The sequence below is a fragment of the Rhinatrema bivittatum genome, chromosome 2 (genome assembly GCF_901001135.1).
Source record: "Rhinatrema bivittatum chromosome 2, aRhiBiv1.1, whole genome shotgun sequence".
Classification (NCBI taxonomy): domain Eukaryota; kingdom Metazoa; phylum Chordata; class Amphibia; order Gymnophiona; family Rhinatrematidae; genus Rhinatrema; species Rhinatrema bivittatum.
The window spans coordinates 552949529-552976769 of NC_042616.1; the positions used below are offsets into that span (position 1 = coordinate 552949529).

The window sequence follows — 27241 nt, forward strand, 5'->3', positions numbered from 1 at the left end:
ATATGCTTTTGTTATTAATATTTTGTTCCTGATGTTTTATTCCTGTATGCTACCTAGATTCTTCCAGAATTAGGTGAATTATAATTATAATTCTTTAGTATCAGAGCAGTTTTGCTCATTTGTCCAAATTTTCAAAGTAGTTTCCAAATTTTTTAACTTTCTTTCCTAGATCTCTTACACAATGCTGGTACAAAATTACATACTTTGAGAATTGTAAAAGAGCTCTCTCTTTCCATAGAACAATGATTTTAGAAAATCCAACCAGTTTTTTGTCTCTGATTACCATAATAGACCTCAATTAGCTTACAGTTGTAGTTTGCTGTAGCAATGCAGATCTCTTTCTCCAAAACCATCTAAAACTTCTTAATGTCAGAGCAATGTCAGCTCCACAGTTCATCTTGACTCTACATCTATTGTAGACATACTTTACATATAGTATGTCAAATGTTATTTGAAATTCAGTGCATACATTTATGTCCCACTATTGTCTTATTGCTGACTCCCATTACAACAGTACGTTTGAATAGTCTATACTGAAGAATCTCTGTAATTATTATTTCAGCATTTTTATTCATCTCTTTCCTACCAAACGTAAATTTTTATAGGTCCTGTCAAGAAGAGGAAATTCAAGACAATACTTAACTTGGAAGTTTTCACATTTGGGACAGTCTTTATCTTACTTGTCCATAAAGAAAGCGAGAGTAGCTTATCTGTAACTGGTGTACTCTGTGGACAGCAGGACAAGTCAGCCACACATACCCTTGTTCATCCCTTTGAAGTAAAAAAAATAAATAAATGAGGTAGATATTCATCCACTATTTGGTTGAAATAGTTAGCCAGATAATCCTATCTGGCTAACTTAACTGGGATATTCAGTGGAGTGACCATGCTGTTGATTATACCCGGCTATCAAAGTTAGCTGGATAAGTTTATTAGGCTAGCTTTAGACCTGGTCAATAGTCAGGTCTAACTTATCTGGCTAACTTAAAGGGAGATTTATTACGCCACGATAGTTTATCACGGCAGGGACCAACCCTGCGATATTTAGCCCCTCCCAGAAAAATTATCGCAGCATTACCGCTGTGCAATATTTTTATCATGGAAAAAAATGTATGACAAAAATTCACGCCATGGTGAGGTGCCTTCCCACGCAATGGTGGTCCACCTTGACTGGACCTACCATCACTTAAAGGGCCTGAGGACCAAAAGAGCATGCTCTTACAAAGGCACAAAAAATCACCCTGAGGATCTTTGGAGACTCCTGCCCACCCACTCCTGCCACCACTCACCCCTGTAAATAAAAAGATTTTGTCGATTCCAGCCACATAGCAATGGCTTCTTCTTTTAACAATGGAAAAAAAATCTCCCTTAGTAAAATGACCTTCCCCACCCCCCACCCCCAGCCAATCTCTTCCCCTTCCATCCAAATAAATTACAATCCCTGGTGTCTAGGGGTTCCCTCCACCCCCCAATCCAAAACTAGGTACCTGGTGCTCTGTGGGTGCTTCTAGATCCAGGTCCCCAAATCTCAAGCATTGGCAGCTAAGTGGGGGCCTGGAGTGCCCTCTAGAGGCACTCCAGGTCCCCACTTAGCTGCATGACTCCAACCCAGTAGATGAAAAAGGGACTTTGCTGGGCCAAGCCCCCCACCCCCCAAAACCCCATCCAAGTAAAATTTAACACTTAAAATTCTCTGGGTCCAGTCACCAGCCTCCTCCCCGAGATTGCAGTATGCTATCAACACTCTTGGCTCAGCCTGGCAGGACCCTTTTTATTTTTATTGAGTGAGGGTCAGGGAGTCGGGCATCCAGGCCCATGCTACACATTTTTTTGTTTACACTGTAGCCTAATAACCAGCTATATTCATTTGAATGTAGCTGGTTAAGCCTCAGGTTATCCAGATACATTTACCCAGATAACTTTAAACCTAATCATCTACTTTTGAATATCTCTGATCATCAGACTGCCACGGCCTCTGTCCCCCCGAAGACCGGTAAAATGCGGCCTTCCAACCCACCCACCTGACCTCACACCCGACCGCTGCAGCCTACTCGCTTACCTGCCCAACTGCTGTGGCTTCCTCCTTCTGGGGAGCGGTGCGCTGCTGAAGACCTTGCACCAGCCAGCCTACCCTCTTGCTCTCTCAAACTGCCTCATGCAGCCTCCACCTGGTGAACGAAGCAAGGATCTTCAGCTGGAGAGAGGAGAGTGAGCGGTGTGCTTCTAGGGCCTGAGAGAATGGTAAGCTGAACTGCCGAGGAGAAAAGGCGGGAGATTAGGTGCCTCAGCAGCCACAATCACTGCTGCTTTAGTGAGAAGAGGGAGAAGAGAACAATTGAGCTCTGAGTTGAGAAAAGGTAGGAGAAAGCAATTGACCTGCCGAAGTGAGAAAAGGGAGGAAAGAGCCACTACTTCAGTTACTATAAAGGGAGGAATGAGCTGCAAATAGTGGTGTACCTCCGCCTAGTGAATCCACATTCTCCACTTGAGATCACCTCCTGTTTAAACTGCCTGAGGATGCCACCACTAAATGAGATCTCAATCTGAAATCACAACCTTATTTAACTGACACCAACTTGAAGTCTCCTCCTGATATTGCCACCTAATTAATCCATCACACCACCGCACAGACACCACCAGAAGACACCACTACATGAAGACACCACAATATACTCTATCACTAGAAACCAACTGTTCTTATCCACTCTGTTTTCTCCCACATCTATCCTCCACTGGGTGACTGCCCAACGTTAATACTGTTGCGCCTAGAGACCTCCCGAGGACACAGCTTTGCTACTATCTCTGAGACATCACTGTCAAACATGGATTCAAAAATCAAAATAGATCCAATAAACGGAACAAAAAAAACAAAAAATTTAACAAGGTTGATTAATTTCTACAATGCAAAACAAGTTCCAAAAACCAAAATATCAAAACTTGCATACTGTTCACCCTACTACTACTGAACGCTCAATCAATTAAAAAAAAATCCCACTTATCAAGGATATTATTGATGAGCAACAACCTACAATATTTTGCATAACTAAAACCTGGTAAACAACAAGGACAATGTATTCTTAAACCAATTATCTCATCCTAGCTATGATCTATTCCATATACCATGAGAAAAAAGAAAAGGTGGAGGCCTACTAATAATCTGCAAAAAAAGAACTCAAATTAACCCTAAAGAAAATTCAAATGTACCCTCCATATGAAGTAGCTATTTTAAAATCAAAAAAATTAATATCGGATTGGTATACTGCCCACCTGGCCTACTCCAAAAAGATTGCTCACCCATTTTCAAACTTTTCACAAAATAATTGTGTATTCCAGAAACATCAATAATCTTAGGAGACTTTAAGCTACATTTAAACGTTTCACCAAGTTCCCCCTCTTGCTACTTGTTCCTTGATGCAATGGAAGCCTTAGGATAGACTCAACACATCTCTGAAGACAGCAACAAAACTGGCAACACACGATTTAATATATTCGCAAATCCTAATTACTACAATATAAACACTAAACATAAGATAATCCTATGGTCTGATCACCATCTAATCAAAGCTGATTTAATATACAATAAACTAATACTAAACTCTGAGATGAAAATCACCATAACATTCAGAAAGAAAATAAAAATAGAAACACTAACAAATGCATTAGAGATCAAAATTAATGATTTAAACTTAATCAGCTTCTATAATGCATTTTATTCATGGGAAAATATGATCAAAAAAATTGCAGATGAACATAGGCCAATACAAACAAAAGTTACAAACAAAATAAAGAAAAATCAGAGAGAAATGAACCCCTAGTATAATGAAAAACTGAAAGTCTAAAAAACTATTAAGAAAATTAGAAAAAAAAGATGGCGAAAAAACCATACAGATGAATCATTAAGAAGATACAAATCTCTCCTATCCCATTACGGAACACTAATGAACAAATAAAAAAAACATTATTACACAAAACAGATACATGGAGTAATTTTCAACTCAAAACTCATTTGAGACAGTTAAGAGTCTAATTAAAGACATTTCTTCACATCATACAACAAACATTAATTTTACAAAAACGTCATGTAGCAGCACTAACAGAAAACATCAAGATGCTGAAACAAGAAATCACATATTCCTACCCTCTGTTAGTAACAGAAGATCTATCGGCACAAGATAATTGGTCATCATTTGACTGAGTATTGAAACTAGAGATAAGCAAAATTATAGTTAAACTAAAGCCTGCTACATAGCCCCTTGACCCAATTCCAGCCACCCTGCTAAAACAAGTAAACCAGACAATAACCCCTACAATCACAACACTAGTCAACCTCGCCCTTGCAGAAGGTATATGCCCTAAGGTCTAAAAAGGTAGTTATAAAACCAATTTTAAAAAATAAATCTGGAAGACCTGATGATTGGAATAACTATCATCCAATCTCCAACTTAACCTTCATTGCGAAAATACTTGAAAAAGCAGTCCTTACCCAACTTGAAAATCATCTTGAAGACAATAAGACACTTTATCCTAACCAATTTGGATTCCAGAAAAACCACTCAGCTGAAACTCTTCTTCAGTCCTTAACTGATCCTATTTTATGAGGTTTTTACTCAAACGAAACATACTGCCTTGTCCTGATTGATCTAACAGCTGCCTTCAACACTGTTGACCATAACCTGTTATGCCAACAGTTGAAAAACATCGGGATTGATGGAAATGTGCTAACATTCTTCATCTCTTTCCTCGCAGATAGATCATTCCAAGTAAAACTGGACAATTATTTGTCCAACACGTTCCAAAGCACAACTGGTGTACCAAAAGGATCAGCGCTATCAGCAACTTTATTTAATATCTACATGCTGCCCATATGCAGATTACTAACAGACCTGGGTTAAAACTTTTTCCTACATGTGGATGATTTCCAAATCTATATCCCTCTAACAAAATAATTTGAAAAAAATCTCAAATTTCTGAATATATGATTAAAATAAAAGAAAACTAGCTCAATGGAAACTCTCGATGAAACCCAATGAAACTTAAATAATTTGGTTGAGCTGCAACCCACAAAATACCATACGCCCATTGATAGATCTTGGAAGTTGCCAAGAAACCTCTGCAACCCAAGTGAGAGATGTAGGGGTCCAAATCGATGAAAATTTAACAATGAAAGCCCACATAGGCAAACTGATTAGATCTGGTTTCCACAAGCTGTGGATTTTGAGCTGATTGAAACCTCTACTAAGCACAACAGATTTTAGAACAGTTTTACAATCCCTCATTTTCTCAAACCTGGATTACTGTAATTCATTACTTCTAGTCACTTAAAACCCCTGCAACTACTGCAAAATGCCGCAGTTGTACTATTGTCTGGAGCAAGAAAATTTGACCACATAACTGATGACTCTGCATTGGCTTCCTTGTACAATCAAGAATGCATTATAAAGTTCTAACAATATTCAATAATATTAACCTGAACAACAAGATCTGCTAGGAATAACTTTTAAACCTCCCCCCCCCCCCCCCCCCCCAGCAAACTCTCAGATCACAGAACAAAGGCCTCCTAGATCTTAAGAGGCTCTCATCTAACATAAACTAGAGATAGAGTGATTTCTATTGCAGGCCCAAACGTTTGGAATTCCATGCCAGAAGAACTTTGAACATTAACAGATAAAAAGAAATTCAAAAGCGACTTAAAAACTTGGCTATTCAAAAATGCCTTCTGCTTGACAGAAACACCCAGTTCCCTATGGCTCAGTTAACCTCAATAAATCTTGAACAATAATCCCTCGCAAACCCCTATAATCTAGCTCTGTTTTCATGTTAGATGTCTACCGTGGAATTACTTCCATTTCTATGAATGTTTATCCACCTTGTAACACTCATTATATTTATGACTGTTTTACCTGTAAACCGTTATGTACTAGTCATTCTTATATGGAATAAAACATTAAAATAAAGAAATAAATCTGGGGATATTCAACAGGACATTTATCTTACTGAATATCCAAGATAATTATCCTGCTAATTTTATCTGGATAAGTTCAATGTTTTAGGGTTTTGGTTTTTTTTAATATTGCTCTCGATTTGTCCACAAATGTTTTTTCCTTAAACCATCACATTATATTTTATTCAGTGTGAGATGTGATTTGAAAATTATTGGGATTTTCCATATACTGTATATCACTTGTAATCCTCTTCTTATAATTACTTTTTTCCCTTTATTATCTAATGTAATGATTTTTGTTAATTACTTAGAAGTACTCTTTAACTGCTAGACAGCAAAGGTTCAAACACCAGTCTACAAGAAGAGTAGCTCTTATAGAATTATATGTATGTGAATTTCTGACTGTTCCTATACTTTATGCACAGTTGCACACCTGGGGGCCAATTTTCAAAGGAATTATTTTGTGGGTAAATTTGTAAACTCCCTTTCAAATTACCCATCCGTCCTCTGCAGGGAAGAAGGGCAGTGTAGGGCCTGGCTTACCTGAAAAAAGAAATATGATTATGTAGCATCTATTCTGTGTGGTCTAAATTGGCTTCCTATTGAAGCCAGACTCAAATTCAAGATCTTGGGTTTAATTTTCAAATGCTTGTGAAGCAGTAAACCAGAATGTCTCTCATTCCAGCCTTTCATAAGATTTCTACTGGGTAAATACTATATGTCACCTCATCAAGGCTTGTTGAGCATTCCAGCATTGTGTGTAGTCTTTAACTTGTTCCTGACAGTTAGCCTTTAGATATTTAGGGCCTACAATCTTGGAACTCATTCCTAAAGGATCTGCAGAATGAGTGTAACTGCATCCAGTTTCTTTCAGAAGAGAGCCAAGGCATGTTTTTTTGCAGAACACTTTGGAGTGAGATCCTGATATCTGGGATATTGTTTTGATTATGCTGATTAGCTTGATATATGTTGTGTTTTGAAAAATTAATATGTATAGCTATGTTTTATTGTATTTTTATTTCAATGATTTTATTGGGGTTCGTTTTCAGTCGCCGTGTGGCTTGGCAAGTTAGCCAGATACACTTATCTGACTAACTCACCCCTATTCAGCAGTGTGGCAGCACCACTCAATATAGCCATCTATTTAAAAATTAGCTGGTTATGATTAGCTGGCTAACTTTAGGACAGCCCTGTGGCCCAACCAGAGTTAGCCAGGTAAGTTATCCAGGAAACAATATTTCAGAGTTAGCTGAATACGTTATCTGGCTAACTCACTTCCTCCCTATTAGGCCTATTCTCCTCCCCTGACATATCCAGCTAAATACTTACGGGTAGATTTTCAAAGGGCTGCAAGTGCGCCCATAAACACGTGTATCTCGCCATGCACAAAGATGCATGCTATTTTATAAAGTGTACGCATAGGTTTTAAAATACTCTTTATGCACGCATATCTGCAGCTTTACATGTATATCCTATGCGCTCAAGAGAGAGAGAGAGAGCCTCTCTATAGGGCTCAGCCTAACCCTCAAATATGCACCATTATAAGGGGGCACTTTGATTCGGGGTGAGTTTTCAGGAGGTGGGTTGGGCTTTTGGGGGGGGGGGGGTTACAAAAATATTCAAAGGTATTAATTATAAAATTGACATCATTAATGAATTTTAGTCCTTATAAGCGATGAAAAGGAATTGATTTGTACTAGGGGTATGCATTCGGTCCCTACGTACTGGCAATCCACAACGGATGTGGCCACATTCGTTGTATTCGTGGGGAAACGAAACATATCGCAATTCCCCACGAATCTTCGCTGAATTATTTGGCCGCCTAAAGAAACCAATTTAACAAACCCCCCACCCTCCTGAACCCCCCCCCCCCCCCCCAAGACTTACCAAAATTCCCTGGTGGTCCAGCGGGTAGTCCGGAAGCCATCTCCTGCACTCACATTCTCGGCTGCCAACCAGCTGATCGCCTTTGCCCTCACTATGTCACAGGGGCCCGACGGTCGGCCCCTGTGACATAGTGAGGGCAAAGGCGATCGGCGCCATTTTGAGTACTGGCATCCGACGGCCGGAGTCCAGGAGGTCGCTCCCTGACCCTCGCTGGACTTTTGGCAAGTCTTGTGGGGGTCAGGAGGGTCCCCCAAGACTTGCCAAAAGTCCCTGGTGGTCCAGCGGGGGTCCGGGAGCGACCTCCTGAACTCGGACCATCAGCTACCAGTAATCAAAATGGCGCCGATAGCCTTTGCCCATACTGTCACAGGGGCTACTGGTGGCATTGGTCAGCCCCTGTCACATGGTAGGAGCACAAGATGGCGTCGATGGCCATGTGACAGGGGCTGACCAATGGCACCGGTAGCCCCTGTGACATAGTAGGTCAAAGGCTATCGGCGCCATTTTGAAACCGGCACCGAGGGTGTGAGTGCAGGGGATGGCTCCCGGACCCCCCGTTGGACCACCAGGGAGTTTTGGTAAGTCTTGGGGGGGTCAGGAGGGTGGGGGGTTGTAGTTAATTTAATTTTAGCGGGGGAACAAATAGAAATCGATGTATTAACGTATCGGGGCGCCATACAGCCGAATGCAACGTATCTGCCCCCCGACGAATCCGAATCCCGAATGCATCGTATGGCGTCCCTCTGCACATCCCTAATTTGTACAATGCAACTAGCAGAGACTGTAGTGCACAAATCAACTCCTCTTTTTAGGATTTTCATCGCTTATAAGGTCTAAAATTCTTTACTGATGTCAATTTTACAATGAATACCTCTGAATGTTTCTGTAACACCACCCTCCCCCCAAACCCCAACCCACCTCCCGAAAGCTCACCCCGAATCTAAGTGCCTCCTTACAATGGTGCTTATTTGAGTGTCAGGCTGAGCCCTATAAAGAGGCTCTCTCTCTCCCCCATGTTCACCGGACTCCTACACCTACTGAGGAGCTTTAGCAAAGTATTCCCTTTTCTGCCTACTTTTTCTGGATGCACGTACATGGAATGTAGGCCCATAGATTAAAAACATAAAAAGTATTCACTGGCTTGCAAACTACCCAGGGCCACTGATAATTTTTCACATACTGCATATTTTAAACAAGGGTTCAAGACATAATTATTAATTAAACATATTAATGTGACCAGATTCCTGAGATGGAATAAAAAGCCTAATTTTCTGGATCCCACCGTAACCCTTTAAAATGCTTTCTCAACCCCTTCCATGGTAGTCTTTGTGAGCCTTATACTTTTTTATGCCATGTAATCAGTTTTTAGCATTTTGGTTTTTTAATTCTAGGTCGGAGTGATACCACCACTACAGGGTCTCACAGCTCTGAAGACCCTTGTCTTTCTGCTGTTGTGCCTGATCTCTGTGCAGTGGTCACACCTCCTCTCCTTTCAGCAATATGCAGCCTACTGGAGAACTTGCTGATTGTTACTCCCAAGGACACTAGTTCTGCACTCCAACAGGCTCACATTCTAATGTCTCTGAGTAGGTAAGAGATGACGAGGTACATAGCTGGAAACAGGGGGCTTAATCTTGGATGGTAGAACAGGATAAGCATTATTATTTTTCTTTTTATAAATTGCATTTCTATCTAGGGGTCAATATTCAAAGGATTTGCCTGGCTGACTTTTGGAGTTGTTGGGACAAATTCTGCCTTTTCAAATTCCTTCCTCTCCCCCCACGCTTTCTAATGGCCAGCTAAATTTTATCCAGGCAAGTTATTGCCTGACCAAATTTAGCCAGATGATAAAAATGTGGCACTGTATGCTTTCCTGGGGCACAGTTTAACTTTGGCTGGTTTTATCGCTGATGTTCAGTGCTAGTCAGCCAAATAACAAGCTTAAAGTTAACTGAACAACTTTGTCCAGTTAACTTTGCCTGCTCTAGGCAGCTGAATATGGGCCTTCTACTGGATTTCTTTAAGATTTTGAGCTAAGGGGATTCTCGGTATAATTAGGTTTTCTGTTTATAGATGTTCATGAATCATAAATTTATGTGCTTATTTTCCAGCTAATTAGAGGAGTTATTTGCGTTCACATAAAACTATATTTTACTGGTGTTTTTGCAGCAGAGTTTCAATGGCTGGCTACTGTTTCTAGTTGAATCAAACATATACATTTCCTTAACACAAAAGTACTGCCATAACAAAACAGTACTCACATTCTTCCTAGTAACCATCAACTGCATATGCCTCCGTATGTAGTATTCCCCCACTGTACCTGCTCAGCCCTAGCCTCACCATACACGCTCTTCATCAACCTGTTCTTTCTTTGTGCAGCTCAGGAGCCATCCGCATCAAAAAGACATGCAACAAATAAGAAGAACCAAGTCAGGCAAGGGGAGGCGTTAAAGAATGCTAGGGGCAGTTTATCCACTGAACACTTAATTGTTTTGACCTTGGGGTGTTTTATGCCTATCAGATGTAAATTAGAAACAGAAGCCTACATATTATTTATGATAAAGCCAGTAAAAACTAATTCTTCACTCATTTTATACAGATCCTTATTGTCAACTTAAGCAGACATAGAGTGAATGGATGCTTCTATTAACAGTGCATACTCTGTGCTTAATTGTGTTTAGAAAATGTATTTCTCCGTTTTTGTCAAGCAGCACTATCACACTTTGTTTCTAAATATTTATTTAGTCATTTTCTGCATTAAGATTATAAAACTACATATTTAAAATAGCAGTGAATTTGCACTAACAAACCTCTCTCTCTCGAAAACTGGTGTGATCTATGATATAGCACAGTGTTTCCCAGCCCTCTCTCGGAGGCACATCTAACCAGTCAGGATTTCAGGATTGCCACAATGAATATGCATAACATAATTTGTATACCCAGAGTATGCAAATATTGATTACTACATATTCAGTATGAAACAAACTATGATGTTTAAGTTTGCACCTTTGTGCTCTTACCCCAGAGCTTCCATACCAGCTATTCTGATACATATGCCATTATCTTGTCCAGAACAAGAATTCCATTTGCTATGGAAAATGTTTATATTTAAAACATGTTAATTATTTTGTATCATGCAACTGAATGATGTGCTTATGTTACAGTATCTATGCTTTTAGTGCTTGTGGGAGATCAAAACCTAAACAATTAGGGGCAGATTTTAATACCTACGCCCGATTTTATAACATGCTTGCTCAGCCGCATGCGTGTTATAAAATCTGGGGTCGGCGCACGCAAGGGGGTGCACACTTGTGCACCTTACACGCGCCAAGCCTCGGAGGGAACTTTCCTTCCTCCCCCCCACACCTTCCCCTCCCCTACCTAACCCGCCCCCCCAGCCCTACCTAAACCCCCCCCCCCATACCTTTGTTTTGCAAGTTGTGCCTGCCTCCGGGCAGGCGTAAGTTGCACACGCCAGCCTAGAGGCCCTACAGAGGCATCTGGCCACGCCCCCATCCCAGCCCGGACCGCCCGTGCTTCGCCGGACGTATGCAAGATAGGCTCGGCGCGCATAACCCCCATAAGCGCGTAAATCTTTTAAAATCTGCCCCTTAGGTATTATGTTAAAATTGTGTATTATCTTAAAATTGTGGCTATGAAATAACAAGATTATCTCTCTGATGGATATATCATCTCCAGTCTTATAAACGGTGACTTGATCGAGAGGTGTTTTCGGGAACTCAGAACTCCATTGCCTCATCCATGTCACATTGAAAGCACAAAATCCCAGGTCAGTAGTATATGTATATATATATATATATATATACAATTTGTGTATGCATTTACAGTATTATATAAGGCATGGAAGACACAGCTGTGATGGAATTAGTTTCAAAAGCTGACTCCACAATTCCGAAGTAGTGATTTAACACAATTTGAAAATATAGCACAATTGTCATGAAATTGTATTCCAAATAAATTTAAGAACTATTCTAAACACATGCATTTATATCCTAAAAGGAATACATTTTAAACTCACTTGAAGTAAAGGCAGAGAACACAAAAAAGAGGTTGAATTAGCAGATATTTGACACTTGTGAGCAGGAGCAACAATTGTCAAGGCTTCAACCATAGCTACTGTCCATTCGTAAATCTTTCATATACATTTGTAATTCATTCATCTTAAAAAATATTTTTAGAGTGTTTTCAAAGATAAAATCTGCTATCTTTCCTCTAGATTAATCAAAATGCTATAATATTGCATGAATAACGCCCGCGGTAAGAGAAAGGGCATGTTTAGGGTAATTTTTAGAATTATAGTATCGCGTGGTGTGGTAAACTTTTCCCACCCCACGATACTTCTATTTCGCAGCCCATGAAGTGAGCAGACAGGCTATTAATATTAGGGGGTGGAGAGAGAGAGAGACTATTTAAAAGGCCTTCATATTAGTCAACTATTTATATCTCTATAGGAGGGCTAGCCAGTAGCTCGAGGTGAAGTGTTTGTGGTTGTTTAGGGTGCAGTTTTAAATGCGGAGTGAGATGTACAAACTGCACAGTACACCTCGGTGAAGATTTGATGTCATTTGGAGTGAGGAAAGTCTCACAAAGATGAGATTTCTACAGTGTTCTCTCACCCTAGCTTGATGGACTCTTTAACAGGGTACCATGATAATATGATTATTGCATGTGTTATGGCGTTAACTTATCACGTGCGTTAACGCCATAATGCATCCTCATGAATGACCCTGTTTGTCAGTTGCCTTATTTTGTGTTATCAGAAATAGAGGATTTTTGTGAAAATCAGCAGAGTTCAGAGTGTTTGACAGGTAGTGTTACATCTGCAAATGGTATCACAGTCTACATGATTTTCTTTTAGAAGCACTCATTTTCAAGATTATAGTATCTTTGTCTCTTCAAAAGTGCTGAGTTGAAACTCTACTTGAAAACATGATAGTAGAGTACCAGACAAAACCAGTTGAAGGTCCCTATTTAGCTGCTAGCTGGCTAGGAATATAACATAAGAACAAATGATAATGCCATACTGGGTCAGACCAAGGGTCCATCGAGCCCAGTATCCTGTTTCCAACAGTGGCCAATCTATGTCACAAGTACCTGACAAGTACCCAAACATTAGATAGATCACAAGCTACTATTGCTTATTAATTACCATCATAGCAGTTTATGGATTTATTCTCTAGGATCTTATCAAAACCTTTTTTAAACTCAGTCACACTAACTGCTGTAACCACATCCTCTGGCAATGAATTCCAGAGCTTAACTATGCACTGAGTGAAAAAAAAATGTCTTCGATTTGTTTTAAATGAGCTACTTGCTAACTTCATGGAGTGCCTCCTGGTTCTTCTATTATCTGAGAGAGTAAATAATCGATTTACATTAACTTGTTCAAGTCCTTTCATGATTTTGTAGACTTCTATCATATCCCCCTCAGTCTCTTCTCCAAACTGAACAGCTCTAACTTCTTTAGCCTTTCCTCATAGGACAGCTGTTCCATGCCCCTTATCATTTTGGTCGCCCTTCTCTGCACTTTCTCCAGTGCAGTGATATCCTTTTTGAGACGCGGTAACCAGAACTGCACACAGTATTCAAGGTGCGGTCTCACCATGGAGTGATACAGAGGCTTTATGACTTCCTCCATTTTATTTTCCATTCCCTTCTTAATAATTCCTAACATTCTGTTTGCTTTTTTGATCACCACAGCACACTGGGCCAATGATTTCAATCCACTATGATACCTAGATTTCTTTCCTGGGTGGTAACTCTTAACATATAACTTAACTTTGCGTAACTACAGCAAGGGTTATTTTTCCCAATATGCATCACTTTGCACTTGTCTACATTAAATTACAACTGCCATTTGGAATTCCAATCTTCCAATCTCACAAGGTCCTCCTGCAATTCATCACAATCCACTTGAGATTTAACTACTCTGCATAATTGTTTCATCCGCAAATTTGATCACCTCACTCGCTGTACCACTTTCCAGATCATTTATAAATATATTACAAAAGCACTGGTCCAAGTACAGATCCCGAAGGCACTCCACTGTTTCTCCTAGGACAAGCAGGATGGTAGTCCTCACATGTGGGCGACATCATCGAATGTAACCCGGCACGGAAAACTTTTGTCAAAGCTTCTAGAAACTTTGACAAGCAGACTGAACATGCCCAGCCAGCTACTATCTGCGCGTCTATGTGAGGTCCCCCTTTTGGTCTCTTCTTTTCCGTGGTGCAGTTGCCTTGCAGTCCGTGGAACTCCAGCTTTTTTCATCTTTTCCTCGATTCCTCGAGTTGTTTCTAAATCCTTGCGGGTCCCCCTTCGCAGTAGGTGCCCCCTCGATATGGTAGGTCCGTTTTCGGCCTTTTTTTGCAAACTTGCAATCGATTCCCAACACCCCCCCCCCCCCCCCAAGGTGTTCATCGGTCAATGACCGCACGCCAGGTGTTTTTAATGGCGTTGACCGGTTTTTGTCTGTGCCCGCAGACCATGTCCATCACGGATCCACACGAGGTTTGCATCCTCTGTCTGGGGGCCTCGCACGACATCCAGGGGTGCCGTCTGTGCGACCAGATGATACCCAAAGGGCGTTGGGTGCACTTCGACAAAATGTAGAAACTTTTCGAAGTTCTCACACCTGTGTTAGTCCCTTTGACAACCAGAGATCGCGGGGAACCACCCGACCTGCTTCCCCTCGCAATCCCTCTAGCTAGTACCTCCAAGGATCGGGGAGAGGGGGATCGAGCCTCAATGATTTCCCCAGTCTCCTGGACCTGGGGGTCATCGGTTTCCTCGGTGCCAGGGAAAGACCGAGCTGAGCACTAGAAACGATTCTGCAAGAATACACACCGGTCACCGTTGGCACACAGTTCTGGTTCTGGAGCGACATTGGCAGCTAAGGAGCTGCCATTGAAGTGGCACTGGCCATCGGAGGCCCCATCCTCTGGTGTGCTCGTTAGCCTGATACATTTCCCACCGACACCGGTGCAGGGCACTGTGCCACTTCGGAGACCCAAGGCAAAAGCCGGTGACACCTCATGCCTCTCTATCAGTCCTTGCCACCCAGGACTTCCAGGAGGAGTTGGACCTCAGGGTGCAATCAGCGGTACTCAAAGCATAGCAAAACATTGAGCTGCTGGTGCCACCGGCCCCATACCAGTGTCCGAGCTTCCACCATCGATGTTAGCACTGTTGCTGGAGTGTCTGGACGTCCTTCTGGGCACCCTACCAATGCAACCGGTGCCCAAAGGACCCTCGATGCTCCATTGGCCACCGATGCCCTTCACCAGAGCGATTCCGATTCTCGAGTCATCCGAGGAGGAAGGTACGGCCGGTACCATTTTCCCTTGCCCACAGTTCCCTGAGCCTGTGCCGGATCCCTCCGGCTTGTCACGGCCGGTGATCCCCTCCATGCCAGGGGAACCTTTGATGCCGCCAGTTCCCTCAAGGACTTCGAAACCTTCAGAGCCCAGGGCTGATGCCCCTCACGGACCTCGCTGACGACATGCCAGTCCCAGTAAGGAGGAGGGCCCTATGACCCCTGGGGTGACGAGTCCACAGACTCATCTATTCCAACGACCCCCTTTTGGAGCCCTCCTCTCCAGAGGAGCAGCGCCAGTCGCCACCCGAGAACTTGTCCTTTGAGGAGTTTGTCCGGGCCATGGCCAAAGCCATCCCCTTTCAACTTCTTATGGAGGAATATGCACTTCATAAGATCCTAGAAGTTCTCCATCGATGCTACTAAGGAAATCGCGGTGGTATCAATCCATGAGATTTTCAAAGAACTCCTTCGCATGTGGGAACACCCCATTTCGGTCTCCCCCTTTAACAGAAAGGTCGATACCACCTACCTCGTGCAACAGACCATCGGGTACAATAGGAGACAGCTCCCCCACCAATCGATGGTAGTGGAATCAGCCATAAAAAATGCCCAGTGTTCGCGTACCCATGCCTCCACTCCTCCGGGGCGTGAGCATAGGGAGCTGGATGCCCTGGGCAGAAAAAACTTTCAAAGCGCCATGCTGGTTGCTCGCATCGCTGCCTACCAACTGTATATGACCCAGTACAACGACAGTCTCTGGAAACGAGTCCAAGTTTCTGCTATTGCTTCGCTGGGTCTGGAGGTGGGTAAACATGATGTGCGTTCCACCTTCAATGTTTTTGAAACGGCTGCCCGCTTGGCCGCCATGGGCATAGGCGCCAGAAAAATGGCTTGGCTCCGGACCTCTGACTGGAGGTTTAGGATAGGCTTGCTCATCTTCCCTGTACAGGTGAGAACCTGTTTGGGGACAAAGTCCAGGGTGCAGTGGCACAGCTGAAGAACCACCATGATATGCTTCGGCAGCTGTCCCCTAGTGCCTCGGAAGGGCCTTCCTCAGCCAGGAAATCCTCCAGCAGGGCTCTTGAAAGCCCTTTTATCAGCAGCGGAAATATCTGCCAGCTGCCCAGTCTCGCCTGCCTCACACCAGTTCCAGGGGTTGTGCCCGCCAGCAGAGGGCGCCTAGGCTCCAACCAGCTCCCCAGCAGGCCCCAAGTAGGGGCTTTTGACTGGTGGTAAAGGAGCGTAAGTCAGACGAAGCCTTTCAACTCAGAATGGCACTCTGGGGTCGCCCGAATCTGGATTTGCTGGCAACACGAAGGTGCCACAATTCTTCAATTGCAGAAGGGATCCAAATGCTCTCATTCAGGTCTGACTGCAGAGCGAGTGTTGTATGCCTTCCTGCCATGGCCAATGATAGGATCATTCAAAAGATTGTGATTCTGTTGGCTCCGGATTGGCCCCAGAGTCCATGATGTGCCAATCTTCAGAGACATCTGATGGACAGTCCTGTCAGATCACCACTCCGGACAGATCTATTGCATCAGGGGCCCATAGTGTATGATGATCCGGGTCGGTTTTGTCTTATGGTTTGTCCCTTGAGAGGGCTCAGTTGCTGAAGTGTGGTTATTCTTCAGCAGTGATTTCCCCTTTGTTCTGGGCCACCAAATTGTCTACATCTCTAGCTTGCATTAAAATTTGGAGAATTTTCTAGAGTGAGGAGCGAAGTTTTCATCCTCTCAAAGCTGAAATTCCTCTGATATTAGAATTTTTACAGGACAGCTTGCTTAAAGGCTTGGCCCTTAATACTCCAAAGGTGCAGGTAGCAGCTCTCGCTTGTTATAGGGGGCGAGTCAATGGGGGAGCATTGTCTTCCCATCCTGATGTGTTCAGGTTTTTGAAAGTCATTAAGTATCTATGACCTTCCTTGCAGCTACCAGTGCCTCTTTGGGACCTTAATCTGGTCTTGAGATTTTTGGTGGGTCTCAATTTTCGGCCACTGCATGGTCTCTCTTTGCGGCTGCTCACCTTGAAAATAGTTTTTCTCATAGCGATCTGTTCAGCATGAAGGGTTTCAGAGCTACAAGTTCTTTCTTGCTGTGAGCCATTCCTATGAATGACTCCGGGGGAGGTACAGCTTAGAACGGTACCTTCCTTTTTGCCAAAAATGGTTTTGGAGTTTCATTTGAATCATAATATTTAACTGCCCGGTCTGGACAGGGATAGAGATGAGCTTGATTATCGTCTGTTGCATGCCTTGGGTGTCAGGCGGCACTGGTGTGATTCTTGAAGATTACTACATCTTTTAGGAAGCCTGATCTTCTGTTTATGCTCCATGGTGGTGGTAAACAGGGGAAACCGGCAATGCGAGCAACTATTGCCTGTTGGATATAAGAGGTCATCACAGCTGCCTATGTGGATGCAGATGTCCCATTGCTTAGACAGGTTAGGGCTCAGGCGGTATCATGGGTGGAGCTTCGGTTGTTGCCTCCTGTCAAGATTTGCGGAGCAGCAAAGTGGTCCTCCTTACACATTTTCTCCAAGCATTACTGCTTGGATGTTTGGACCCAGAAGAACACGGCCTTCTCACGTGTAGTGTTGAGAGGTCTAAGGGCAGTCTCCTGCCCTTTTTGGGAGTAGCTTTAGTACATTACATCCCATTTTAGTGGATTGGTTTGCCTGAGTGCAGAGGAAGGAGAAATCACTACTTACCTGATAATTTCCTTTTCTCTAAGGAAGGCAGGCCAATCTACAACCCACCCTGGGCTGCCTACTTGCTTTTATTTCAGCCCTTAGGTCAGGCGATGAAGAGTATTATTTCTATTAATTAGTTTGATGATTGGTAAGTGACATAATTAGTTCCTATGATTAGTGCATGTTAATTCTTTTAACTGAGCTCAGTATTCCCAATTGATTGGAATTATGGCTGATTGACTGTTAGTAGTCATGTTCAAGTTTAATCAGTTTGTCCACAGTTTGGCTTTTCCAGAGAATACTTGTGGGCTGATGTTGGGGCAGAGGTATATATCTGTGATGTCAGCAAGTCAGATTTACTCGATCTCTATCTGCTGGCAGAGGTACATAAACCACTTGTGTGAATTGGCCTGCTTCCTTAGAGGAAAGGAAATTATCAGGCAAATACCGTAGTATTTTCTCCTTACTCAGCCTCCTTCTCAGCTGAGTGCCTCTTAAGTAGATTGAATCCTACCAGTGAAGAAGAAAATTAAACAACCACACTCAGGGTCCTATCTCCATTATGTTGTTCCAGCCCTGCGCCTCTCTTATAGTTTCTGGCAATTTGACACAAGTCACCTGAAAGCTTTCCTTGCCTATCAGGCTGAGTTGACTGCTAGACCCTCATGAATGATCTTTAGGTAAGATTGTAATAAACAGATCCCTATCTCAATACGGAACTCCATGATAGATGTTTGCAAAAAGTCAGAACTTGAAGATGGCAGCTTTCTACTCCAGGTTGAGGTCAGGAAACATACTAGCATCACATGCCTTCTCCTTTCTTTGCAGAAGGGGACTTCTGTTTGGGTATCCTCAGGTTCCTCTAATGTCAAAAACCTTAATAAAACTCAGAATGGTTCAGGGAACTATGATTCTCTTAGCTCCCTCTTGGCCAAAACAGATTTGGTTTCCTATTCTTTACATTAATCCAGCAGGAAACCAGTCAGGTTGGAAATGTTTCCAACTTTTAACTTCAAAGAACAGAGAAATATTAGTTCATGCCAGTCTCCAGTCCCTCATTTTCATGGCCTGAGTGTTGAGAGCAAAGTAATATGATCCTATGATTTCTTCAATACAGTATCTCAAGTACTTTAGTCTTCTAGGAGAGGTCTTATGTTTGTAAAAAGAAAAGTTTCACTATCTAGTGTTAGGACATGGCCCTAGATCATTTTCCCTGTCAAACTGATTACCTTATACATATCTAAACGTCTGGATTCAAAAACAACTCTTAGGGTATGCCTCAGTGTGATGATGCATATGCATACTATCTTTATGTAGAAAGGAAACCTAACTTCTGTACAGTCCTTAGTTGTAAGATTTATGTGGGGCTTACTTCATCTGAAACCTCTCATCAAGCTGCCTTCTCAGCATGGTTTTAAATAGCTAATGAAAGTTGCTTTTGAAGGCTATAGTATCTGATCTGGAAGGTCAGGTTTTGGTTTTTTTTTGTCTGTGGCAATCTCACTATCCACAGAATGAGGAAGCTTCTAGGAGTAACTTATTCATCTTATATTAAATTTAATCACAACATCTTAAGAACATAAGAACATAAGAAATTGCCATGCTGGGTCAGACCAAGGGTCCATCAAGCCCAGCATCCTGTTTCCAACAGAGGCCAAAACCAGGCCACAAGAACCTGGCAATTACCCAAACACTAAGAAGAACCCATGCTACTGATGCAATTAATAGCAGTGGCTATTCCCTAAGTATAATTGATTAATAGCCATTAATGGACTTCTCCTCCAAGAACTTATCCAAACCTTTTTTGAACCCAGCTACACTAACTGCACTAACCACCTCCTCTGGCAACAAATTCCAGAGCTTTATTGTGCATTGAGTGAAAAAGAATTTTCTCCGATTAGTCTTAAATGTGTTACTTGCTAACTTCATGGAATGCCCCCTAGTCCTTCTATTATTCGAGAGTGTAAATAACCGAGTCACATCTACTCATTCAAGACCTCTCATGATCTTAAAGACCTCTATCATATCCCCCCTCAGCCGTCTCTTCTCCAAGCTGAACAGCCCTAACCTCTTCAGCCTTTCCTCATAGGGGAGCTGTTCCATCCCTTTTATCATTTTGGTTGCCCTTCTCTGTACCTTCTCCATCGCAACTATATCTTTTATGAGATGCGGCGACCAGAATTGTACACAGTATTCAAGTTGCAGTCATTTTCCGTTCTATTAACCATTCCCTTCCTAATAATTCCTAACATTCTATTTGCTTTTTTGACTTCTGCAGCACACTGAGCCGACGATTTTAAAGTATTATCCACTATGATGCCTAGATCTTTTTCCTGGGTGGTAGCTCCTAATATGGAACCTAAGATTGTGTAACTACAGCAAGGGTTATTTTTCCCTATATGCAACACCTTGCACTTGTCCACATTAAATTTCATCTGCCATTTGGATGCCCAATCTTCCAGTCTTGCAAGGTCCTCCTGTAAGGTATCACAGTCTGCTTGTGATTTAACTACTCTGAATAATTTTGTATCATCCGCAAATTTGATAACCTCACTCGTCGTATTCCTTTCCAGATCATTTATATATATATTGAAAAGCACCGGTCCAAGTACAGATCCCTGAGACACTCCACTGTTTACCCTTTTCCACTGAGAAAATTGACCATTTAATCCTACTCTCTGTTTCCTGTCTTTTAACCAGTTTGTAATCCACGAAAAAACATCGCCTCCTATCCCATGACTTTTTAGTTTTCGTAGAAGCCTCTCATGAGGGACTTTGTCAAACGCCTTCTGAAAATCCAAATACACTACATCTACCGGTTCACCTTTATACACATGTTTATTAAGTTTCTGCTTAAGGTTGTGATAGACCTTAATCAGTCAATAGTTGTTCTAATATTTTTCCCAAGGCCTCTTTAGATTGCAAGACAGCTGTCACTTTCTGTCTGTAGTGGACTAAAGACCTTAGAAAGCTAACCCAGCTTTTTCTTTTTGACCCACCAAGCCTGGCACTGCTATGTTGAAGAGAACATTTTCTCCCAGGACAAGCAGGATAGTAGTCCTCACATATGGGTGACGTCACTGAATGGAGCCCTATCACGGAAAATCTTCTGTCAAAGTTTCTAGAAAGCTTTGACTGGCACACCGAGTGTACTGAGCATGCCCAGCATGCCATTATCCCTGTGTCCACAGGGTTCTCCCTTCAGTCTTCTTTTTTCCGCGTTGCAGTTAGCATCCCTTTCAAGAGCTCTGTGAGAAATTTCTCACAACTTTTCCTCACGGAAACACTTGAAGTTTTACTTCACAAATAATTTTTCCCTGCACAGGTATCCCTTCGCGTACATTTAATCGACTCTCGGTGAGTACTATGCCCTGTATTTTGGTCTGTTTCTGTCACCTCGCCAACTGTTTCCCTGGCTTACCAAACAAATTGCGGCCTCCCTTCTCCCTATGTTTTCATCCTCAGCCCCAAAAAGCCTGCGAGTGTCCTCCTGCGATCCTGCAACGGGTTATTGGGGCTAGAGGGATAGGGACGTTCACGGTTATCGTTGCCGCTAGGGCTGCTGTCTAGGCCATCGATGCTCTCATCCCATCCATGCCTCCATCGATTCCCTCAGTGCCTTTGTTGCGGTTGATGCCCTCATCGATGCCATCGGTGCCTCCATCCATGTCGTCCTGCCTCCATCGATGCCCCCTTCGGTTCCATCGATGCACGCATCAATTCTATCAGTGCCATTGGTATTTACATCGATGTCACTGACCCTCCATGAATTCCATCGATGCCTACATCGATTCCATCGATGCCATTGACGCCCAGGTCGATGCCATCAATGGCAGTGTCGATTTTATCAATGCCATCGACGCCCACGTTGTTTCCTTTGGTGCTGCCATCGACTCCATCGATGCTGCCGTCGCCCTCGTCTGTGCTATCGATGCTGCCATCGATACCTCCATCGATGTTATCGGTGCTCCGCCCGTGCCATCGACGTTTCCATCGATGCCTTTGACGATACCTTCCATGCTGCCTTCAATGCCGCCATCAATACCATCAATATTACCGGAGCACCTAAATGCAATGCCCTCAACTAAACAAAACGCTCCATACTTCGGGTTCTTATCCAAAGCCCCGTATAATCCTAGGGCACTAGAGAGTGCCAGGAGCAGTGCAGGCATGGTGACAGTCCGTCACCACTCACCATCCGAGACAGCGAGGGCATCCAGCTCGGCGCTGGGGAAAGACCGGGCCAAGCACCGTGGCAATCATTGTCACCTGCACAATGACCATCCGCCACTGACGCAATCCAGGACATCAGTGGCATCTTACTCGGTGCTAGAGAATGACTGGGCTGAGCGCCGAGGTAGACATCACTACTGCCACCGACACTGTTCCGCACATCGGTGGCAGTTCCTCGGTGCTGGAGAATGACCGGGCCGAGCTACGAAGAATACTTATTCCGCACCGGCGCCAATGTCCATTGAGCCAGTGGCGAAGTGGGCCTGGGTTCATGATCCCTGTGCTTCTCTGCATCCGAGGCATTCCCCACTGACACCGGTGCCGGGTACTGAGCCACCTCAAAATAATGTGGAAGCGCCAGTAATGCCTAGCCTGTCTCCTCTGTAACTGCGCCACCATACCAGCTTACAGAGTTGAGCCGGACGTTTACGTCCCTCAGGCTGTCCTCTATGCCTCCCGAAATCCACGGAGCCATCGAGATTCACCGATTCATCCTTCTGCGATCCACCACGAAGGACGGTAAGTACTCTAATCCTGCTTCAGCAACAATCCCATCGAAACCTGGTCGCTAAATCGGGCCACATGATTTCGGAAGGTTCTAGGTCGTATTCTCCTCCAAGAACCATATTAGTGTCACATATCGCTTTTGCCAGCTATGTTTGACACAACACCAAGAGAACCTCTCTACCAATAATTTGGGATTACATCGAGACATCCTCCTTTTGCCAGCAATGGGACTCCGTACTCGATAATACTCTGGCTTCTGGTTCCTAATTACGGCCCGAAGTCCCAGATACATTAGCTGATCTGCTAGACACAAGATCCAGCAGACACTGCCTCAATTGCAAGCCCACCTCGAGACCTGGCGACAGCTCTCGACGTTTTCTTGCACAGCAGACAGAGATGCGGGTAAGACTTTTACCACTCACGCTCCCGCAGGAGACCAGCTGATATCCAGATTACATCAGCTCCATCAGTTGGACAGCCTCCTGGTCTCTCAACCTTTTCGGATATCAGAGCGGCCATCCCACTTAGTACCAGGGCTTGGGGTACAGTCCCCCAGATGTTACAGGGCGGGGGTTAATCCCACTATTCCTTCTTTCAACAGAAAGCAGATGCTCTCCGCCCATCCTGGTCCTCAGAAATGTCAACAACTTTCTTCAGAAGGGACAGGTAAAATGGTGTCTCTTGTCACTGTGCTTCCCTTACAACAATAAGTGGGTTCCCTCTCTCCTCTAGTCTTTCTATGTGCTTCATAGTGAGTCAACAACATTCCAATGCCAAGTTCTGCCGTTCGCACTAGCTTCGACAATTTGTGTATTTCACCAAATGCCTAGCAGTGACTGCTGTTTCTCTACGGAGTAAAACATCATTCACACTTTTCCTTGCATGGACAACTGCCTAATAGGAGTCAATCCAAGCAAGGAACTCTAAATTCTCCAAGTCTCACTATAAAACTACTACAATTCCCTGGGATTTCTGTTTAACTACCATAAATCCCATATGGAGCAATTCTGGGCACTACAGTCGCAACGAACTTCCTGCCCAACAATCGCGCAGACATTCTGTCAAATTCCTACACATCTCTGCGCACATGCAACATAGCCTCAGCCCCTCAATTCTTTCATTGATAGGCCACGGGGTTTTTTTCACTATCCACTTCACTCATATGCCCAGACTGGCTATGAGTAAGATTCAGTGGATTTTCAAATATCAGTGGCTCTAAGCTGTTCAACTGCTTTCATTCCTGATCCATATTACCTATCCAGAACCAAATCCTCAGCTGGTCCTGGTCACGATCGCATTTACTTAGGGTTGAAGAGTTCGAATCCACATCTTCCCAACCCAATATGTGTCTATTCCACTCCATATAGAGTTTCACATCAACTTCCTGGAGCTTCGAGCCATGAGTTATGCCTTTTATGCCTTAAAATACTGCCTCTGCAACAAACCTTTGTGCATACAGACAGACAGCATAGTGGCAATGTGGTATTCCAACACACAAGCACACACAACCTCTTAGCTGCTCTGCCAAGAAGCTGTGCAGCTCTAGCCTTCGGCCCTTGCACACTCCATGCATTCCCGGGCCACTTATCTAACAGCCTTACCGAACGCACTAGCAGACCTACTCCATAGATGTTTCTATCCTCTTGAATGGTCTCTGACTACATGTGTAGCGAGCAAAATCTTCTAGCGCTGAGGTCAACCGACCTTGCCCTCTGCATCCGAATCAAACCATAGGATGGACAGGTTCTACTCCCTACACATGGATCGGAATGCATTCCCATGGACACCTTTGCTCGCTCTGCAACAAAGGCCTCTTATGTGTCTCTTTCGATGCCTCTTATAGTCAAAATTCTCATTATGCTACAACAGGACGAGGGTCACTGTTTCTCAGACCTGCGCCCTAACTGCGACAAGTATGCTTTCCCATACTTCTCAACCTATCACTCCAGTAACCAATTCGCCTGCTCACAGGTCAGTCTCATATCACAGACTCACTGTTGTTCTCAGGTACTGGTAGCATCACAACAGCCTGCCACACGTAAATTTTACCATTGGAAACGGCATGATTTACCACATGGCGCATACAAAAGGGTATTAGCCCTTTTTTTCTACACCACTCCTTTTCTCTTACGCTTTCTAACATACCCTTGGATTCTGGTCCCCAGACATCCTCCGAATGGGTACACCTCAGTTCCAATTCGCCGTACCACTTGGGAGTGGGGATGCCCGATTAACAGTTCAACCCCTTCTGAGTCGGCTTACCATGGGTTATCCACTGATTAAGCCGCCTCTATGTTCACTGGTTACGGAATGGGGCCTACATTTAGTGCTTACAAGACTCATAAGTTCCCCGTCTGAGCCTTTACATTCCTATAACTTAACAATCTGACATGGGAACTTCTTTCCCTCGTGGCCATCACTTCTGCCAACAGGGTCAGTGAGTTACACACCCTTGTTGCATACTCACCCAACCCTGCATTCCTCCGTGACCGAGTGGTCCTACATACTCACCCTCATATTCTTCTTAAGGTAGACGCAGCTTCTCACCTTACTCAGAATATACTCTGTCCACTTTTTCCCAACGCCTCTCACCAGGGCGAGAGGGTTTCCACTCCTTGGACTGTAAGAGTGCATTTGCATTCTATCTAGAACGCACTACACTCCATAGGAATTACACCTAACTCTTTCCTTCTTTGACAAAAGACAAGCTGTGAGTTCAAGTGGGCAAACAGACTCTCTCCAACTGACTAGCAGACTGTATCGAATTCTGCTATGACGCACCAGGCCTTCCTCTCTAGGTGTGAGTACAGGCACATTCTATAATGGTCATGACAACATCGGTACCACACTATCATTCAGTACCAGTTGCCGCTATTTCCTAGGCTGCGACTTGTAGCTATCGTCACACATTCGCGGCCCCCTTCTACTTATCAATGAAAGTCTGTCAAGATTCTGCCTTTGGCCAACCTGTCTCGAAAAGCTTTCTTCCACAATAATCCCCAACTCCTTCCACAACCATCTTCTGTGATGTCAGGCTGCCTCATCATTGCCAATAGCACCCCAATTATTGTGCCTGTGCACAGGTTATCTGCTATTGGCCTGTTGTAATAGCAGTCAGCCTGTAGCTTGCTAATCACCCACATGTGGGGACTACCATCCTGCTTGTCCTGGGAGAAAGCAGAGTTGCTTACCTTTAACAGGTGTTCTCCTAGGACAGCAGGATGTAGTCCTCATGGAACCCACCTGCCACCCCGCGGAGTTGGATCTGCTAACGTTTATTTATTTTATTTTTCACTTGCGCTTTTTTGCTACAAATGAGACTGAAAGGTGACCCCTGTGGACACAGGGATAATGGCATGCTGGGCATGCTCAGTGCACTCAGTGTGCCAGTCAAAGCTTTCTAGAAACTTTGACAGAAAGTTTTTCATGATAGGGCTCCGTCCAGTGATGTCACCCATATGTGAGGACTACATCCAGCTGTCCTGGGAGAACACCTGTTACAGGTAAGCAACTCTGCTGTCTAATTAGACAGCATTTTATATATCCTTCATTTAAACCCAAGTAGATTTCACTTTAGAAGTTTGTTAGGGCCAGGGCTGCATCGGTTGTCCATCTATTGAAGATTTTTACAAAGCTGCATCATGGCGTTCTGTCCACATATTATCGTCTCACTATTTGGATGTTACCGTCCAACTTGACAGAAGATTTGGGAAGGCTATTCTGCAGAGTGTCTTTGAAGGTTGGAGCCTAGCTCCAGCCTCCCTAGGGCCTATTCTTTCTTTTCGGCTTGTTTTTTTGTTAAAAGGAAAAGGAGTTTTAAGCCACCGATAATAGTTGTTCCACCTTCTTGGCAGAGCTGTTGTTGTTTTTCCCCTTTTTTATTAGAAAATAATCTTTACCTAGGAGAGTGTGACTATGGTGAACTGCTTGCCTTCAGAGAACACGTTATACGCAAGCAACTTTACTTTATGGATACAGAAAGATGTAGAATATCCTTTAGGCTGAAATGATTGTGGTGTTGCACATCTTTGCTTAATTAAGATCTTTAAAACTTAAAAAAATACTGATTCAAGTTAAAATATGAATTCATTTTTTATGGGATGTATTCTTCTCAGTTTTTCAATTGTTTTAAATACTACCTGGTGTACTTAGTTATTTTCTGAGTGTAACTGAAATCCCAAATAAGCCAGGCTATTCATTGTTCATGCGATTCTACTTGATGCTTGTCTCTTTCAACCCAGTTAGTGCAGCAGACAATAACTGGGTTGGCCACTGTTGTAAATTTTCCTCTTCAAACCAAATGAACCTTAACAATGTGAACTACTATAGTATAGTCTAGATTTCCTAAGGCAGCAGAACATATGAAAAGTGGTTTTTTGCATATTGAGATCTCCCGTGTGTCCTAGAAGTTAGCAATAGTAGCCCTGGGTATTCTTACATGTCAGCTCTTTGCCAATATGTAAATGTATGTTTTAGTACTTAATGTGAAGAGAAAATGTGCACATAATTTACTTTAGACTACTATGGTCTGATTTATTAAACTTTTTATCCCACAGAGAGACAATGTGAAAAAAGCCATAGTAAATTGGGCCCAGGACTCAGTGAATTTCACTATATGTAGTTGCTTTTCTATTGCTTTGCTC

The 27241-nt window shown here is 43.4% G+C and overlaps 1 protein-coding gene across 4 annotated transcripts in view; it reads left to right on the forward strand.

Annotated features, from left to right (window-relative positions):
* RTTN (rotatin) overlaps window positions 1-27241 on the forward strand; it is a 685521-nt gene that overhangs the window by 478174 nt on the left and 180106 nt on the right. For all 4 annotated transcript variants that reach the window (XM_029590900.1, XM_029590899.1, XM_029590897.1 and 1 more), the window contains exons 36-37: window positions 9220-9418; window positions 11528-11618. In XM_029590900.1, the coding sequence (XP_029446760.1) occupies window positions 9220-9418; window positions 11528-11618 (290 nt within the window). The remainder of the gene's footprint in view (window positions 1-9219; window positions 9419-11527; window positions 11619-27241) is intronic.